At 49.2% G+C, this 19,924-nt stretch overlaps 1 protein-coding gene across 1 annotated transcript in view; it reads right to left on the bottom strand.

Moving 5' to 3' along the window:
• Positions 1-9,239: 9,239 nt before the first annotated feature.
• VPS45 (vacuolar protein sorting 45 homolog) overlaps positions 9,240-19,924 on the bottom strand; it is a 30,033-nt gene continuing 19,348 nt past the window's right edge. Inside the window, exons 14-15 of the mRNA XM_075724269.1 lie at positions 19,220-19,351; positions 9,240-9,955 (exon numbers count right to left, since the gene is read on the bottom strand). Of these exons, the coding sequence (XP_075580384.1) occupies positions 9,868-9,955; positions 19,220-19,351 (220 nt within the window). The 3' untranslated portion in view covers positions 9,240-9,867. The remainder of the gene's footprint in view (positions 9,956-19,219; positions 19,352-19,924) is intronic.

The following is a 19,924-nucleotide window of genomic DNA, read 5'->3' as shown; positions in this document are numbered from 1 at the left end:
GGTTGGGTGGGTGCAGCGTAGCTTCCTCCTGCGGAGTGGGGGAGAACCACGGTGCTGGCACGTGTCCGGCGAGGGCTGCAGAGGCCCGGCGGTGGCACTGCCCCGGGCAGCTGGATTACGGCACGCGGGCGAAGCTGGGGAAGCGGGTGCGGTGTGATGGCAGAGGGACGGAGATGAGTCACGCTCACTGTAGCCAGAGTTAAACTGTCTAAAGGCCCCGGTGCAGTTTGCAGGGTCTCTGACTGCACGATAGAGCGTGCCAACTTATTTAATAACATTTTGCCTCCCAACCGGACTTGTTATTCTTCACGTCCTGTTTTCAGTGGCCAGGTCCTACGGAGCACCCTGGAGGGGGCTGCAGGCCAATGCCAGATGGCACGAAGCTGGTAGCAGCGGGAGAGCTTTGTCATGCCCTTTGAATCAAGACTCGTGCTGGTCAGGGCCCACTCTCTTCCCAAATGGCCTCCTTGCAGGACTGTCAGGACAGCCCGGCACTCACCGTTATGTGCTATTTTCACCAGTCTAACTCAGAACTCTGAGTACAATTCGTCTTGGGATTGTGTTTGGGGTTTTATCGAGGGATTTACGTGCCAAAAGACTTATCGTTAGGTGCCTCATGGGAATTTTAAAAGTGGGTGGAGACGATGCCTCATGCCCACTGAAATCCCATTTGAGTCTATATCATGCCTTAGCTATACACTTCCCGCAGCCGTATGCCAAGTCACTGTAAGATTCCCTGTTGTCACACACGAATTTTTAAACCAATACACAGCATCCGAAAGTTTGCCACCGGCAGGATTTCGGCTGTCACCTAAGTTGCCTTTACTAAAGCAGCCGCCTGCCATCATCACAACACGGTGCGTACCCACAGCGTGGTCTGGTGACAGAAAACTTGTTTTCATCCGGTTGCGTTTTGCCAGCGGCCAGCCCTGGGTGGTGCAGCGTGGCCTGGGTGCCGGCAGCGCGCGGGGGAGACGCTGCCATCGGAGGAATGGCTGCCTGAGCGGCAGTCGGGCTGATGCTGCCGGCATGCTTTGCGTTATTGTTCTGGCTCTGGCATGCCTTCTCCGGGCACATCTTGCAGAGATCAAAGGAAAGGGCAGTGGGTCATTCCTACTGGTTTCTTCTGATCCTAACAAACTCTTGTTCGGTGGTTCCCAGTAAACAGCCCTTCCCACTCCCCCATCAGCAGATAATCAATTTATCCAGGCAGTGTAAAAAGGGGCTTTGAAAAAAGCGTTCGACACCATAAATCTCTGTGGCACTTCTGTTCTCATCCTGGGGGAAGTGTGCAGGGCTCCTTGCTGGAAGGGGCCATCCCTTTCTCACACGAACCACAAAAACGAGGAAATGCAGTGGCCAAGCAGCCCTGGGGGTGGCCAAGGAGGGTCTTCAGCCACTTGGGAGCCCTCCGGGCGATGGCCTGGATTTCCACGGGCACTGACGGCCTTTTGCACTGCGCACCCAGCAGAGCTGGGCTCCCATGCCGTGCAAATCAACATCCCCAGCCGTTGTGCCTCGTGCCAGGGAAGTCGCCTTGTAGCTGCACCAGTAAAGCACCTGCACACACGCATCCCAAGGAGGAGGAATTTAGCTGAAGTTGAAATCCTTGGGCTGTTTTGGAAAACACAAGGGGCGTAGCTGGTTGAACAAGCCTGCAGGCAGTAGTACGACAGTGACTCACGTTCGTAAAGGATGTGACCAGTGATTCAGATCTGGAAACAGCAACAATTTATATGGAAGGAAGGGAGATAGGAGGGAGTCCAGCTCCAATTTCCGTGCTTGAAGCAGGCGGTCACACTCCCGGCGGTAGAACTGACCCCCGGACATTGCTCACGTTGGATTTACTGGGCTGGGGGAGGTGGCTGGGAGGGACGGAGGCGGTGGTGGCCTCCCTGAGCCATGTTCGCACCGGTGTGGCACATGAAGTTGTCTGTACGGCTGTGCAGCTTCCCCACCCTGTCCCTGTCCCCATCCCCATCCCCATCCCAGCTGCGGCGAGCCCCGATTGTCCTGTGGTTCGCATTCATGGTTACACAGTAAATATGGCCTTGTGCCCACAGACGCAAACAGCCCCCGATGAAATCAGTGGATCTCGCATACCGGAATAGCTAATGGAAGAATTTAGTCTTTTATTAGCTGCTAATTAACTCAGTCCATAGTTTAACAACCTTTGTGTAGACTGTATTCTGGGATGATTTGTTTTCCCAGTTTGTATTTTCAGTAGCAATGCATTTTGTATTGTGGTTGCAGGATATATCAAAAGTACCTAATAACACCGCAGGAAAAAGCAACTTCTGGCCCAAAGCTGGGAGCAACCACCTGGCCATGAGCAGGAAAGGCGGAACCAGAAATATTTAGACTATAATGTTACAAAATGATGGCGATCACTTCTTTAGTACCTTCTTGCAGTAGCTGTGATGAATCCGTGTCAGGATGTGATTCTCCTGCTGTGAGCATCGCCAGGCAACTTCAGTCCTGGTGCTCGGTGCTGTACATTTGGAGGTGCAACACAGTATTTCCAACAGCCCCTGCCGCGCTCCGGGACTCCTCCGTGCTACACAAACTGGCCCAGAGTCTCCACCTTTTGCTTTGTAAGGCTGTAGTCTGAAAAACTGGGTCCACAAAGGCTCTCTGTGCTACTCTGCCAGCGCAAAGGCCTTTGACTCTGGGCGCAAGGAGACCCTTGCAGTGGCAGGGGAATGCGGGAGGGTCTCCACAGAAGTGTGGATCGCGGTCGTGGGTGCAGGAATGCTCCTCCATGCGTCTGCTGGAATAAAAATGCCTGTAAGCAGGGGAGGCAGGGGAGAAGCGGGCGCCCTGGGTTGGTGCACCATCCTTTGCAGGGGGGATGCGAGCCTGGGTCTGAGTTCCCATGGCACGTTTCATTCCCAGCTGACTATCTTTTCTCTAAGGGAGCAGGGAACAATGGACTTGCAGGGAATTGCTAATATCACGGCTTTGAATTTTGTTACACGGAGCACAAAAATATCGTTGTTTTTAAAAGAGGGGGGAGGGTGTAGGAGGGACGGAAAGGACCTTGAAAATGTGGGCAAAATGAAAAGAGAACCTCTCTCTAAAGTTCTGTTTATGTCCTCCTGCTTACTGTCCTCAAACATCCTATTTGCTCTGTTCAGCCCTGATGTTGCAGTTTTGCTCCCCTATGCTATGTTGATTCATAATAAACAGTTACCAAAATATCTTCTTGCTGCAAAAGCAGAACAACAAACACTCTCAGTTTATTTATGTATTTAACACCCCCCACACACATAATTTTGCCTCTGGATATCAAGTGTGAAACTGCTGCTTAGGAGATGAATTGAGTTTAATTAGGACATGCGTTTTTCCTTGTCTCTGGAGATAATTACAGCACTATTGTCTGGGAAAGGGGTCTGCTTGATAGGAGAATCTACCCCTCTGGAAAGGAGCAGGCCAGGGGACTGCCTAAGTTTCCTTTAAGGGCCATAGAATCATGGGATCATTTAGGTTGGAAAAGACCTTTAAGATCATCGAGTCCAAGACTCAGCTCTACTCTCTTCTTTACAAGACTCTTTCAGGGTCTGGTGGCTCAGGTTGGCAGCAAGATCTGAGTTGCCTGCTGCAGAGTGACTCACGCAAGGCTCTGCCCCATTCCCAACGACTTAAAATTTACTGTATGGGGCAGGGAGAGGGTGGGAAAGACAGGAGAGAAGGAGGCTCCTGTCCAGAGGAGCCCTCAACAGGGGCGTAATTCTGAGCAGGTCAGGCTGCATCCATGTCCTGATGAAGTACCTTAAATCCTACAGGACCTTCCAGCAGGACAGAACCCGAATCGGAGCCAGAGCTGGAGCCGGAGCTGGAGTTGGAACCTATCTCTGGCCCATGGCCTGCAGGAGGAGATCTTAGACCTTCACAGAGTTTGAGCCAAGCTCGTCTGGAGATCAGGTTGGCTTAGGCTAGACATGAGCTAGGGTGTAGACAAACACATTTGGGGCACTGGGGACTTGGGGTCAAGGGCAAGTCTGAAGCTGAGCTAAGACAACAGTAATAAGAGTTAGTGGAAGGGCCAGGAGTAGACTCAGGATCTCCAGAGACACAGTCCAGAGCTCTGTCCACTCCTGGCACAGTAATTCCCACTCTCCTGAGACGAGGCACCTTTATACCAGCCTAACTTCACAGCACATTCAAGACTGACCCAGTATAGATCTAACCAGTGTCAACCTCCTGCTAAACCATTGCACCCACTGCATGCTTACCTGATGGCCATTCTCGGTGACTCTCCTTTCACTGGTGCTGTAAAGCAGTTGCAAATTTAGCATCCTCTCTCCCTTGACCCTGCAGCACTGCTTATCTGATGTAAAGTAGCCTCCCAGTAACAGAGAAACAGGCTTTTATTTCCCCTGCAGCTTATATTAGTTAGACAGGTTTGGAAGTTTGGGGTTGGGTTTTTTTTTTTCTTAAATGAAATGCCTCATCTATGTGTTCCTACTGCAATGTGTTTTCCCTTTCCTCCCAGAGGGCCAGTTTTATTTAACATCTCTAATTTAATGATGTGGAAGGGGGAGGAAACCAGCCTGCTAGCGAAATTTGGAGAGAGCTAACAAACTAGCCAGCTCTGCAAACATAGCTCAGGACTGAAAAGACAACACAGGAGGGGGAGGTCAGGAACCAGAGTGGGAAATAAGGTGGGCCTTGGCCTGGGAAATTGCAGGCTAACGATCCCAGGGCAGAAGGGGTCTGTGGGGAGTGGTAAGATGGTAAACATGGGCCGGGTAAGGTTGGAGTTCATGGAGCTTCACACCTTGTGCGGGGCTAGCTCTTCCTGCAGCGCGGGGGCAAACGAGGTAGCAGCATTCACTGGAGCTAAAACATTAGCAGAGAGAGGAGAGAAACCAACACATCTGCCTGGCTCTGTCAGCCAGCACACAGCACACATCCATCTCCACAGGGTTTTTATGCCCGACTTACCCCTCTGGGACTGCCCCAGCAACGCTGTCTCTGCGGAGTTTCAGCAGAGCGAAGAAGCCCCCGGGCCACACCGACGCTGACTCGGGACACGAGCCGGGTTCTCTCCTTGGCGCTGTGTCCTCACCCCCACTCCCAGTGGGACACAGGTCCACAGCACGGGGATCCACATCTCTGAGGATCCTCGCCACATCCTTCAGGTACGGCTTGCATGATGTGGCTGGAGGGATCTGCTCCTTGCCCGATGATGGCTGCGTGTTTTTTCCAACACAAAGAAGAGGTGTCAGGGACACCTGTGGCCAGGTCCCTGAGGGAGTCTGCTAGCCAGGCTTGGCTGGCCCCCTCCCCACTACGGGGTTCTGCTCTCTCCTGCTTTCCTCCACATCAACAGGGCTTATTTGTGATGCTAAGATAATTCCCAGGGATTTAGGAGCTCATTTCATTTGATCTGGCTTGTTAATTCCCAAGTCAGTCGCTGATTAAAGGCCACGTGTCGGAGATCTGGAAACTCGCAGGTTTCTCAGCGGGACCCTTCGTGTAACCGTGGGGATCGCAGGGTCCCGGCATCCATGGCTGCCGCCGCTCAACGCAGTTATGCCAGGGGCGGGAGGCTGCCGTCAGCCGTGCAGGAGGGAGCAGGCGAGGAGGCACATAGCAGGGACAGTTGGGGGTCCTCAGGTCCTGCAGTGCTCACGAGCTCTCTGCTGTCCCTCACAAGGACCCCCCAGGGACAAATTTACTGGGTAGAGCTAAGGGGACTCTCGCCCCTCCTTAGGGCCAGTATCACTTGTGATAGCCAGGGCCACTAACCAGCAGAGCCCCACTTTGGGCAGCACGTAGCAGATAAAACAAGAACAAAATCCTTTATTTCTGAGCTGTCTTAAACTCCTTCAGTTACAAAGAAAAGAAAAGCTGAAAACAAAAAGGATTTTTTATTCACACCTCTCAAAATGTTTTGGTATTTTCTAAATGCAAAGTTTCTCCAGAGTTTTGATACTGAAAAAACACCACCACCACCACCCCCAACAATTCAGCAAAACACATTTGCAAAGTGTTTCAATGCTACCACACTTGCATTTTTCTCTGAAAAAGCAGCTTTGGTGCAAAAACTTCACATAGCTCCAGCCTGATCCAGTTTCAGCATCATGCAGAGGTATCACCTCCCCTTCTCTGTAAACTATTATCATCACATCCTCCACATAACAGCAACTTGCACTTTGTATTCCAGCACTGGGGTACGGAAAACAGCAAGGGACATTATTCCATCTGTATTCTCTTGTTATTCCTGCTCCTTGAACAGATTGAAGCTGTGGCCAAAAGAAGAAATTACAAGGCTCTTCCCATTTTGCAAGGAGCCTAGCAATTGCCCAATAAATCTCCATCTGCAGCAGTATTAGTCACCCGTGCCAAGGAAAGAAGCAAGGGTTTGCATGACTGAGACTCTCCCATTTCGCCTCTGCGAGTGCAGGAACAATACAAGCCGAGCCACAAAAAGCCGTGGCTCAGCAGAGTGATAAAGGAACCAGCCTCGCAGAGAGTCTTCCCACCTCCTACCAAGGGCCCTGCTGTTTCCTTTTCAGCTCAGTGATTTTTCCATGAGAAAATGCCCTGGGAAACTGATTCTTAAGTGTGGGGGGACTTTTGTTCATGATGCCCTAAAACAGAGTCATCATGTGCCTTTTCTTCTAGACGGGGAAAACAGAATCTTCCTAAGACGTCAGAGGAAGGCCCCTGGGAGCTGCTTCTCTTCCCCCTACCCATCAAGTAAGTTACATGGCCTCCAGAAGGCAAATGAATAACCCCACATATACTGTGGGCTAAAATTATCTTGAGTATGATCTGGGCATCCACTGGCATGGCAGAAAGCTCTGAAAGAAAAGACAGCAAAATCCGGCGGCTGAAAATTGAAGCAAGTCCAATTTTAGCTACAGTGTGTACTTAAAAAGAAAAAAAAAAAGAAATCCAGGGAGGATAGGCAGTCTGGGGATATGTGTTGTTAAACAAAGATTGGGTACATTTTTAATGTGCACTTTAGCTTAAGCAGAGTTATAAATGAGATGTAGAGACTACTGAGTAAAGTTCTCTGGCTTGTCTCATGCGGCCCAGGGTGGGTTTAGAGCTTTGCATAAACCAAAAGCCCCAATTCCCTGTTCATTGCTAAAGTGCACTCATTTTATACCAGCACAAAAGTTCGTGAGCAAAATCCTTACAGGTGCCTGGAAACAGGATGCGGATTGCTGCAGGCTCAGCAGCGGCGAGCCCGTGTTACACCCAGGACCCGAAGCTCTTTGCGGCACAGAAAATACCTGAGACGTGAGCCTGGGATGTGTGGGACACCAGTCCCCCCAGCAGGACTCGGCCTCTCAGACACCGGCCCGGGAGTTGTTCTTGACAATCTCTGAGATGCCTGTCAGGAGGCAGCCCCCTCGGCAGCCCCAAAGGATGCTCCAGGTCCAGCATCTTTCTTTCACCCCGCTCTGTGCCTCCACAGGACCCATGGTAGCAACTGGGCTCACTGGGGAGAGCGGAGGGCTGTCACGAGCGTTGGCAGAGCTTGGCTGAGGGCTGTGGTACAAGGGCTCCTGCTCTGTCGAGTAATTTCACTCCCTGCTGCACTCAGAGCAGGTGCCCTGGAGGCCTCTTTGCTGATGGCCCAGCAGAAATCGCAAGCCAGGGATTTCGCCTGGAGAGCCCAGTTTTGCCTCATTTCTGAGGAACGATTTGCTTTGCCTGCAGGAAAGCAGTGGGATTCCAAGCAGGAAGAGGAGGCTGAGGTGAGACAGCATGAGATACAAGGTCCAAATGCGGCTGGGGAAAAAAAAAAAAAAGCAAAACCCAGCACTCCCAGCACTGTGCCCCTTCTCTCCAGTTTGTTATCTGCTCTGGTTTAAAAGCTCGGAATGTTTATCACAACGCTGATCAAAAGGGAGCCAGGCAACCTCACATGATGTCAGCTCTGTCTGAGCCTTTGCAAAGGGTGGCACTGTGATCCTCCAAGCCTTACGATGTGAAGCAAGGGAATGGCGAGGGAAGCAAGGGAAAAAACGACTGTGCAGGGGGCAGGGATGGGTCCCCAGGACTTCGTGTCAGGCTTGGTCCAAACCTTCGGTGCTTGCGTTTGCCAGGATGCAAAAACGTGTACCAAGGAGGCTGCAAAACACAGGAGACAGGTTTCCCTTTGGAAAGGTTGATGCAACATCACACGTAGGGGTCTCTTAATCCACCACTTAATCCAGTACCAGGAGCACAATCTTTTACAATGCACTGTTAGGAAATTGAGCTGCCTGATAAGGTCAGAGCCTGCTGGCTAAATAAACCAAACACCTTGTTTTGTTAGGTACCTCTCCTGCCTCCAGCACCAGCGTCAACCCCACCTTGGAACTCCGCTGCCTGACGAGGACTGCAGCGTTGCAGGGCGTTAATCCTATAGGGAGGAGAGGAGCAAAATGTGTCAGCTTCCTAGATGGGAGGATGAAGGCGATAGACTGGAAACCATGCCAGTACCCATCCTTTCCAAAACAATGCCTGACGCTCCCGAGTTAGAAAGGAAATGCTCCCTAATGATGTGGTGTGGGAACTCTGCCCCACAGCCTGACCCCATTGTTTTCATGCGAGAGCCCTGGAGCAGCTCCACAGCGCACGTACCATCAATCCTTCAGCACTGCAGGGAGATTTTGGGATGGACAGGCACCCAGGCTCGGAGTGACCTTGCTTCAGGGAATGAAGCCAGAGAAATGAGTGTGAATTCATCCACAGCAGCTCTGCAGAGCTCTCAGGGAGCTAGAGGGTCAGTCTTATTTAATTATGGAAAAGCAAGAGATAACGGAAAGACTTGCTCATTGGTAGTGGACGTTCACAGAAGCCAGGCATCCAGTCTGCTGATGGCTGTTTTGACTCTTTAACCTGTGCTGCTTTTCACAGTTCCTGTACCTAAAATAAAAGGAAACTCGAAAAAAAAAATCCTCTTGAAGGTGTGGAGAGCCTGCGTTTCTCTCCTGGGTGCCTGCACCCTGGCAGGAGGCACGGGGTTACAGCTCTCACCCTGCTTGTCTGCACTTTCCACAGAGCCAGGGGCCAGGAAGCAGTGAGCACTGTCTGGTCTAGCTTGCATGCCTAGGAGGATGCCAGCCACTCTCCTCTGCTCCCAGGTCTGCTCCACAATTATAATTCTCTTCTTTCTTTTCAAATCCAACATGTTTTATTACTGCTAGAATTATTTTTATTGTTAAAAAAAAAAAAATATCACTTTTCCAGCTCACAACATGGGAGCAAAACCAGGGGCATGGAGTTGTGTTTGTTTATTAAGGTAAACAGAAGTTAATAAAGAAGATTGAGAATGTAATTATACCTCAGTGGCATTACAAAAGGGATATTAGGAATCATGTAATAGACAAGAGGTTCAGTCAAAAGGGTTATTTAATAGGACTCAAAATATACAGACAACTGAGCAGAGCAAAGGGCTTCTAGTGCCCATCAGCTTCACCTTCCAGAGATACACAGAAGTCTGGGCCGGGATCATTAGATGTTCATTAGGGGACTCATACCACGTGTTCTGACAAATCAACTAGGAGCACAGCTTTCCCACAGGCTGGCAGAGCTGCAGCGGTTCAGTGCTTCTGTAGTGACATTTTTCCCAGGTTCTCCAGCAGGTTACGATTCCAATGACGCAGCCATGTCCCGTTCAGAGCTGTGTTTGTGAGAAGATGATGAGGGTGCTGCAGTTTGGGGCATGTCCTGGCTCATCAGGGCAGACGCCAACTCCTGCATTCACTGCCCTGATGCTTCTCGTGCCCATTAAGGTTCCTGGCATGGATGGGGGACGCTACGGCAGCAGTGCAGTATGGGAACATCCATTTCTGCTCCAAAGCTGTACGGTCAGTTCATGGAAGCTCCGGATGGGCGAGGCAGCGATTTCTCCAAGATTCACCGTCTGCTGCTTAACCTTGGCGTAACTTGAGAGCTCTCAGTGCTTCGGCCACGGAACCCCGAAGCTGTAACTTCCTCGAGGAAGCTGCCAAGCAAAGTTAAGGTTAGCAGAGACAAGGGCCAACTTTTCACTCATGCAGTAACCACATGGCCTGGCCTCAAGCGTTTGAACAAAATCAACAAGTGCTCTACAACCTCAAAGCTATGTAAACATCTCGTTTCTCCCCTGGTGTCACCAGGATGGGAGGGACAGTCATTCCATATGTGGTGACGGTGGCAAAGAGGAGAAGACCTGCCCACAACAGCATGTGATCCAACAAAAAACCCCACCCTGAACAGGGATCCCGGTCCCAACGGTGATGCTGCTTCCCCTCATCAGGCTCATGTTAAACCCAGCAGCTCCCTCCCCAAGGAGGCAGCAGCGAGGAAGTGACAGGGACTGAGCATCCTGGGAGGAGCACAGGACAAAGAGACACTCATCTCCTCCCATGTAAAAGCAACATCCTGAGAGCTGGCATCGGGGCTAACCATTTCCCTCTGCACTCGAGGGACAGCGGCAGGGTGGACAGATCACCCTGGGACTGGCCTCCTCCTCCAGCTGCTTGCAAGGGGAAATGTCCTCAGACTGGGACAGCTAAAGTTAGGAGACATTAATGCAAGAGGAAATAAGTGAATGGCAGCCTTGGAGAATTTTCCAGTGACAGATCCTCCCACCAGCCAGGATGAATTCAATGAGGGAGAACAAAGTGCAAAGCTATGGGACTGCAATGACCTGCCCTGGGGACCAGAATCTGGAGCACCAAAATCTGGAGCATCCAGCATGCATCACCAGGTCAACATCTGCACTTAACGTGGCCATTCATCCTTAAATGCTCCATCCTGTCCGGGAGGTCTCTTGTCTCTCCCCATGCCGTGAACGGTAAGGCTACCAAAACAAGGACAGCAGCTCCTCAGGGGCTCAGCTCAGCGTCTGGACACTCGCCTTTCAGTAACAAAGCCAGGAAGGCCAGCGTTCAGGCTTGTTTTTCTGCTCAGTCTTCCTGTGTGGATGATAAGGCAGGAAGAGGTAGGGTGGAAACCTCCTGCTGAGGCATCCTTGATGTTTCACAGCCAGGGCTTTCTGGAAAGCAGCCCCTTGAGCAGCCCAGGTCACTGCTTGTGCCTCACTCCCAGCTCCTCGGCCTCGTACCAGGGCTCACACCCACAGCAAGACCCTCCCTCTGATTTCCAGCCTCTTTAGACCACACTCAAATCTAAATAATGAGCCACATGGAAACCTCTGGGCACTAACCATTCATTCAGTCGGATCTCAAGAAAGTTTTAACCCAGTAAAATGCTTAAGCACACACTCAACTTCATCCCTGTTTCTCCTCTGTATAATTTTCCAAGGAAACTTAAGGGAGTTTGGGGGCTAGACCCCAAGGAACAGGTCAGTTTGAGACTTATGTACAAGTTTGTCCTATAATGTCAAGTGAACGGCTCAACCACATGCCAGAACAACGGTTCCTCACAAAAAACAAAAGGCAACACATTCGGAGACACATTTGAATTGGTGAACTGCTTCTCAAGGAAAAAACTGTCAGGTGGAGATCAGCTGCTGGGGACTGCAGAGGGAAAAAAGATTGAAGCAGGCAGCAAGCATGCAGCAGTTAACAAAATGTCTGGGAGTCAGGAGGGCTGGGCTCTGTGTCTTGCTCTGGTTCAGATCCTGAGATCCTGAAATCGGAATTTGCAAGACCGTTCTGTCCTAGCCCAAATCTGTTTCCACTTAAGCCCCGTTACGTCTTTAGGAGCGGAGTTAGGCTAAGCATTTGAAAGTTTGGAAAATCCCATTCTGGAATGCCTGTGGTGCGCCTTAAAAGCCTTGCACGGACATGGCTGAAGTCACGATCACTGTGGAGGCAACTTTGTCAGTGAAGAATTTCTGCTGCATGCAGAACTGGGGTTGCATGGTGCTGGGTTAGGTGGTAAGGCAGATGATTTCTACCTTGATGAGTCTGCAAAATGAATTTCACCCATTCTGTCACCAGGCAGTCTTCAAAGGCCAATTTTATCCCTGAAACATGCCACAGCGTTTCAGTTTCCAGGCTTATACCTGTCATGGGCACAGATTCATTTCTTATCTGGGTGGACGGGTACACGCAGCAAGCTGAGAAGTAGGTATACGTACAGAGCGGTGTTTGCTGGAGCTGCACCAAGGTCAGCCGCATCACGCCTGCACCCTGGCAGCCTCAGCCCGGCTTCACGGAGCACAGCGGAGCTTAATCCAGCAAAGCACGCCAGAGCAAGGAAGGCTAAATCTTCGAAACACCGTTGTTTAAATAGGTCTAAAAGTGGGTTAAGGTTTGAGACTAATTCAATCCTTTCAAGAGGAAAAGAAAAAAACCCTTTGAAAGAAGAATGCTTTAAAGCTCCTTGCATTGGTTTTGCTTGATTATAGGCTCTTGCATGCCTTCGTACGGCACTCCTGCCTGCAAAAGCCAAACGGGAGCACGGCCTACAGAGGTGAGCGCTAGACTAGGACCAAAGCTTGGAGCTAGTCCCCGTTTCCCCATCAAGTGACAGCTCACTCCTGCCTTTCCCTGCTGCTCCCCACCTCCGTCTTTCACGTGACTGGCCTCCTCTGGAGTATGCACCGACCAGACCGTCGTCTTCTGCGTGCGGGTACAGCTCCTGAGCGGCTGGGTCTCCGCACGCCGCTATAATACGAACACCAGAGCGAGACACAGGCGAGTGAACCTTCACGTGACATCCTTGTACATCTGTACGAGAAGCCTCTGAAGCCAAAGGAGCTGTGACGACTGCCCACAAAACGAAGATCTGGCCCGCTGGCGTTACTTCATCGCAGTTACTTACACCTGCCGGCCTGTGCAGTTTGGGAGGCAGCTGAGTACTTCGCAAAACCACAGCAACGCTCCCACATAAGATCTAATGAGGATATGTTACCAGGAAGATGGTTACTCTGGCAATGCGATAAAGTGCTACCAGTTTCTAGGTTGACTCATTCCTTCAATATGCTGATCAAGTTATCTGAACATTAATGCGTTTAAAAAAAAAAAAAAGATAAAGAAATAAAAATCAGGAAATACCACGAATCCTACAAAAATGTGGTTCCCTAGAACAGGTCTAAAATAGGTCTACCTGCCAAGGTTGTGAATCATGAGGGTTTAAAAAAAAAAAATAAAGAAATAAAATCTCATGTAAATGCCTGCACCAATTTCCAGATCTCAGCACCGCACCATTTAGAAATATGCATTCTGGGAGGGCAGCAGCCTGATTTATAAGAGGTGTACAGGAACACTGCTCGCACTATGGTCATTCAGCTCTGTGATTACAGCTAGAGAGCTGTCCCTCCTCCAGTTTTATTTTTAGGCATTAGAGTCAGGCAGACTGAGTTCTTAACAGAGAATGACTTGCTTTTATTTTTAAAGGGGACTCCTGTTTATTTGCTATCTGGAGAGAAAGTTTGTGCATGTGGAGAGGGAGATGCGGTGAGACACTGTCAATTTACACTTCAGGAGGGTCTTAAAAGCGGGCAGCACGACCACCTCCGAGCATCTCCTGCACAGAGGATCTCCCCATCTGGAGCGCAGCTGACGTAAGAGCCCAGCTCCCACCTGCAGCGGAGGGGTGAGCTGGAGCACAGTAAAACCGCACCGTGCTGCGGCTGTTGTTATTTCCCAGGACCCTGAGGATCCTGCAAGAAACAGAGTGAGCATCTAGCGCAGTGGTCACAGCTACTCCGGCTCTGGCTGGGAAAGCCTCTGATCAGAGTGCGAATATCAAACCACAAGGAGAATTTGAACTGATCTCTCCGCTCTACTCCAAACCCTCCCTCCCTCTGTAGCAAGGAGGAACCGCGGCTGATCCAAACGCTCCTCCCGGAGGCACAGGTTGTCCGGTGAGCGGGCTCCGCCGGCTAGGCGCACCGCAGCCGCGGTTGGCACAACCAGGCTATTACTGTAAGTGGGTAAGTGGGTCAGGCTAGATATCCCCTTGGATTAGTCACAGCAGTTGTGCTTAACCTGTGCTCTGGATGAGTCAGCCCCACGCGACAGATGTTCCTCCTGGTCTTGGTCTTCCATTTTTAACTGATTATTGATCATTTTTTATCCCTTTCTCCTCCAAATCCAGCAGAATTTTCTTGAAATCCATTTGCCTGGGCAAGAAAAGAACGGAGCTGGTTGCCTGTGGGACTGGCAGTAAAACTGTTTGCTAACAGCAAGGAATCAGCTCCCTCAAGGTGAATTTTCTTTAGGAAGCAGGGGAAGCCAGAGCCACTTCCTTCCAGCTTTCAGCCCAGGGAAGGGGAGCAGCTGGGAGGTGCTGCCAGCCACATTAGGCTCTCTGACTTCTTCAATTCCAAGTCCAGCAATTGTGTTCTTGCCCTAATGCCACAGCAAAGCCACTGACTTTAAGAGCTCTTTTCATTCTGCATTTTGGTGTGAGCCCATGACCCTCCACAAGTGTTAACTTAAAGAGTGGAAAGCAATTGAAAACCCGCAGATTTAACTCCAGCACAGTTTTGCCCGAATTTATCTGGTTCCTGCAGGTAATTACAGATGTTGCTATGGTCAGTGTTAAGGAATGGCACCAAGTCAAGAAAGAACTCTCATCATAAATACTATTTAAACATATATTACGTATGTATTTTTTAAAGAACCTGTGATTAATAATCTCCAGCCTTCCAGCCTTTCCATTACAGCTCATTATGTTGCAGGAAAAAAACAGACAGGAGCTCTACACTCAGGTCTTGGTTTATCAAGTGGTTCGACCCATGGCCAGAGGCAACGGCGTAGCCGCAGACTGAGTCCCCAGCATAAGCCCGCTGAAGAACTGCATTAAGTGGGCAGATGTGGCATTTCGATTCTCATACGCCGGGCACAGCTCTGCAGTGAGCTGTTGCCTAGGCTCATCATGCAGGAAAACACGTCCGGGAGGGCTTTTGTACCTTTTTGACAATCAAGTCATAATAGAAGTATTTTTAGTAGGGCTGCCAAAATTTCAAAAGTAACAGAGGCAGCCAATCTGGTTTGATTAGAAAAACACTGAAAATTCCTTGACAACAACAGATTTTTTTCCACCCTGCTGGTGTTTCTCAAAGGATCTCAAAGCCTTACCAAATGCGTATCTGTATACCCTCCTAGACTTAACAGTGTGAGGGTTGCCCGTTAACAGGAACGGAGATAAAAAAGGAATTAAGTAAACTGAGATGGGACAAATTTAAGGCCTTGTCTGCAGCAAAACTAAGCATGCACAATCAAAGAGATTTTCTGATCTATGGATTTCTGCATTTCTCTGGCTTTCATCACTTGACTTTTCAGCACCCCCGCTGCTTTAAAGCATTTTTTCTCACAGCTCTTGGTTGCAGCCAAGAACAGAAGACCCAAGCCGCATTCCCAACCCTAGCACTGGCTGACCTGCCCACGGGTAGTGTCAGGGAAGAGGCCAAGGAATAGGTGCACTACATGGATTTATCTGCTAGAGGCAGAGGAGGGATGCCAAGAAACAAAATTTTTCTCATACCTTGTAAAACCACTGGGATGTTTTCAAACAGGGGAATAAACTCCAACAGTACAGCCTGTTAGCTTCTGTAGCCTGATTTATTTATAAGGAATCCCTTAGACTGCATGCTTCATTTCAGGAGATGAGCACTGTTGTTAGATGCCTGCCCGTATTTTCCATCTATATGGATATAAATCCATAAAGACCAACAGGGACAGATCCTCCTTGACATGACTGTGTACCATAAGGAAACTTTAAACAGGTACCTACTATGCCCACTTTGAGACCCTCTTTGCAAACACAGAATGTTGGATTTTTCATCCCTACACTGAGTATTTTTAAATACTTTAAAGCATCTACTTACAGTATAGTCGCTGGACAACGCAGATGGGCTCTTAAACAGATAAGCTTCCCGCAAATATACAGCTCTAACAACATAACCAGCTCCAAAGGCTCGTTCATCTCCTGCTTTGTAAAAAAGCAGAATGGATATCCCTTAAGCCATCCCCCACCCTGTAAACACAGATGTTGACCACAGTTTAAGTTGGACTGGTAAGAACAATGAAAGCACAGGATTAGTGTGCTTACACGGGCTGCTCAGCGCATTAATGTAAAAATCTCCTTGTTTATTGTGACATATCGACCCTAATCCAGCAGAAATAAGCAACAGTTCATTAAGGGAAGGCCAGTGGCTTACTGGAGGAGTTAGGACACAATAAAATCTAGGTTTCCTCACATTAGACACCTCGGCGCGTTTGCTGAAGTATCTGTGATCCTCACGCACTTTGCCAGAATGGCGGTTAACACTCGGATGGGAAACTTCTTCATTTCTCAGGTGTCCTGAACGAGACAGCTCGCTCCACTGCACAGGCTGCGCCTCCTCCGCGTGCAGAAGCTAAGCAGGCCAGCCTCCCCTTGGAAAGGGCTCGAGATTACTGATTCAAAAGTTCTCATTTTTTATTATTATTATTAATGTGTCCTCTCATCATTTAGGAAATCTTATTCAAGCCACTAGGGAAAAGCAAATCATTTGGGGTAGGGTTATTTTTAGAATGGGACCCTCGACAGTCCTCATCCTGGAGTTCCCAGACAGGACCTTGTAGTAGTCAGCCCTTAAAAAGCAACAGCCTTCTTTTTTTTGCCTTTTTCTTTTTTTTTTTTCACTTCATTCTTTGAAATGCAAATTTTGATACAGTATCCTAGGTTTTCGGTAAATAATTCAGAGACTGCGCCAAAACGTAGTCCCGGTAGAAGCCCTAACTAGCTAATGTTACTCATTACAGCACAAATCTAAGAAGCGGAGCCCAACGACGCAGCTGCAAATCTTGAACTTCGTAAAGCAGAAGTGAGAGACAGTTCCCGCTCAAATACCTTCTGGTGCACACAGACAAAGGAGAACGTTGCCCAACGTCACCTAACAGGTCAACAGCAGAGCTGGGACGTCAACCTAAAGCTCAAACCATCTTCTCACACCCATCCTGCTCGCCACACTACTGCTTGCCTTCTCCTACTCAAAACGCTGCTGGTGAGTTTCCTCTGTTCCACCCCCCCACCCAGCGACAGTTTTTGCTGAATCTGCTACACCGATACACTTTCGGGGCAGGTCTCAACCTCCAATATGGTGTGAAAAACTGCACCAGCCCAGAGATCTCCATATCGCTTACTCTGTTTTTTGTGTTTAGTGTGGCATGATGACAGTACCATCCAGGTTCTCAGCACAGATGCTGGTAAAAGTTTCATGCAGGCGTGTTGGTAGATGTCAAAATCAGCCTCAAAAATGAACGGGTAGACTAAGAGGTTACAGTGGATGTCAGGCTGAATATGAAGCAGGTTTTTCTGCGTCCTTGCAAGATGACAACTTACTTTACTTCTTTCTTTTTGTCAGTCAAAGAGCGGCGAGTATGTCCGCTGATCTCTTTTTCTTACTATTTCTAGGCTTGGCTAAAACAGGATTTAGTTCAAAGGCTACTTTGTAAAGCAGAAGGTTGAGGAAGCTGGGTAATTCGGGCAGGAATTGATCAATATGTGGGCTAATACAGACTTGCCTTTGTAACCCAGTTCATTAAAGCAATTTGCTTCTGGGCTAGCATCAGCTCAGGAGCTTTCCAAGCATCTGACATTAAGATACAGTAAGGGCCAAATTTCAGAGCGGGCTCTGTGAGTTTGGAGGGTTTGGCCATTTTTTCTGAGCAAGTGATGATAGGAGCCACTGGATTTCCTTGCGAGAGAATTGTTACTGCTTCTGTGCAGGCAGCTTTGGAGCCTGAAGATCCCTCACAGGCATGAAAAGGAAGGGCGAAAGTGCAAGGATTTTATAAATGTCACACTGGACTCTGATACAGCAGCAGTGCACGTATATGGCCTGAAATCCAAGCCATTTTTCAGCCCGCTTGCTACACTTGAGTCCACCTGTCAGTAACTGAGATCAATGAAGTGCTTGACAGCTGTATTTCTGACATACAACGCCTGCGGTGTTAATAGCATGTGTTTCCTGAACTCCAAGAGACCACTGAGGCACCCAAAACTGTTAGTCTGCTCTGAAAATTTCATCCCAAATGTTGAGAAGCATAAAACTTTTCGTTCCTGTTGCAGGACTGTGTTTTGTTTGCATTTCTACGTGGTACAGCTCAGAGCAGGGTGCTTGCTCCCTTTAAGCACAGAGCAGCTGCTGGACAACGCCAGGGACTCTCCCAGGACTTAGATTTCACCACGCTTCCTTCTGCAACACATGGGAGAGGTGTGGGTTGCCGGTCACATTCCTGCCATCACCCTCCTTCCGATAACCGATCAGCTCCCGGCCACGGCAGCGTCATTACGAACGGGGACAGAATGGCGTGGTGGAAAGGAGCAAGGCACATACTGAAGGAACTCATGCTCCTTTGCCTGGCTAGCAACAAGTCGTGCTGATAGGAAACAATCCCCAATATGGTGTAAGTTTTCACCTGTGCTCAAATACTCAGGTGAATAATTTGGGTTCAGGAAACATTATTTGTATTTATAAACCAGACATTTCATAGGAAATAAACCAGGCATTCCGTATTGACAAGAATTTTTGGCCAGCTACAGCAAAGCAGTTGCAGGTTTCTGCACAAGCTGTCTGACTCTGTAAATCCCAACTGAGACCCTTAGGAATGGCTCGCGCAGCTCAGCGCAGGGAATGTGAAATGCCATCAGCATTGCCTGACACGAACCCTTCGAGCTCCGACAGTCAGCTGCTGGAACACCCCCGAGACAGTGACCTAGGAAATCAATGAAGCTCAGCGTGCCCAGTGCTCCCCGGCATTGCTCAGCTCCTGGAGGGATTAAGCCCTTACAAACGTCTGGCCTCCCAGGAAAGGCAACTCGGGGCGTACAGCAAACCAATAAGGAAAGCTCTGTTCTCCAGGGAGAAATGCAAAAGACACAGCCAATACTCTGCAGGCTTGTGGGCGGCAGAGAGCCTGCTAGCAGTGTAATCATAGAACCCAGTTCTAATCACAGGTACATTAACTTCACTGCTAGCAAATTTGGTTGCTCCAGATTTCAACAGGAGCAATGAGACCACAGTCAGTTTTTAATTCCTGCGTGCTGCACTGGCTTCTCATTCATGTTAGAGTGTGTGGTGAATTATAAGCAGGAAAAACTACACAAATCTACTCCCCTGCCCTTGAATTCAGTAAAATGCACATTAAACCTTCAGCTTGGTAATATGTCCCTGAGCCATAATGAGCAGAGCTGGACTAGGACCATTTACACACATTCCTGTGTTTTACTGCGTGATGAAGATCCCTCAGGCGTCACAAATTCACGCTCACGTCAGCAGTTTTACATACACGGAATCCACAGTAAAAAATATGGTTATTACCTTTTTGTGTTGTGGATTGTGGTCCCACCGAGGACGATCCGGACCCCCGGGTTGGTGCGGTTAAGGTTATAGACAGTCAGCGCCTCTTCATAAGTTGCCCCTCCAATGATGAACACAATAATATCTTGGGGCCTGCAATAAAGATGCAAACGTTGAGACGGGATCAGGCAAAACACAAGGATAAATCCTGTACCTCTCACGGGCGCTGAGGCAACGATGCTGTTCATTTCTCTCCCCAGACCATGTCTCATTTCTGGGATGTGCTGGGCTCAAGACTGACAACAATGTGTAGCCCATTAAATTGCTTTTAAAACATTGTCTCTCCTAAACATTTACACAACGTGCTAACGGTCCTTAAAAGCCTCCTCAGCAACACCCACACGCTGCATCCCTGTGGAGCTCCACCATGACACATACGCCAATGTTTAATGCATGATCGAGACACTGCTGCGGCTGTTAAATTAAGATCAATTCAGGAGTCAAACGAGGACAACAGTGGTGCTTTCAGACCTCTCGGGCTTTGTTTGAAGGGCACGGATCAGCTGCAGTTTTGCTGCCTGATTACAAAACTACTGGGATTTGTGCTGAAGTTTACCTTTGAGGTTACATTCCCTAGCCAGCCTAGAAATACAGGATGTTACAGAGAAGAAGCGTGAGGGGAAAGAGGGGGAAGGAGGGAAGTGCCTTCATCCTACAAAATACAAA

Source organism: Pelecanus crispus, chromosome 22 (assembly GCF_030463565.1).
Source record: "Pelecanus crispus isolate bPelCri1 chromosome 22, bPelCri1.pri, whole genome shotgun sequence".
NCBI lineage: Eukaryota > Metazoa > Chordata > Aves > Pelecaniformes > Pelecanidae > Pelecanus > Pelecanus crispus.
The sequence above is the reverse complement of the archived record's forward strand: the minus strand, read 5'-3'. Positions and strand labels throughout refer to the sequence as shown.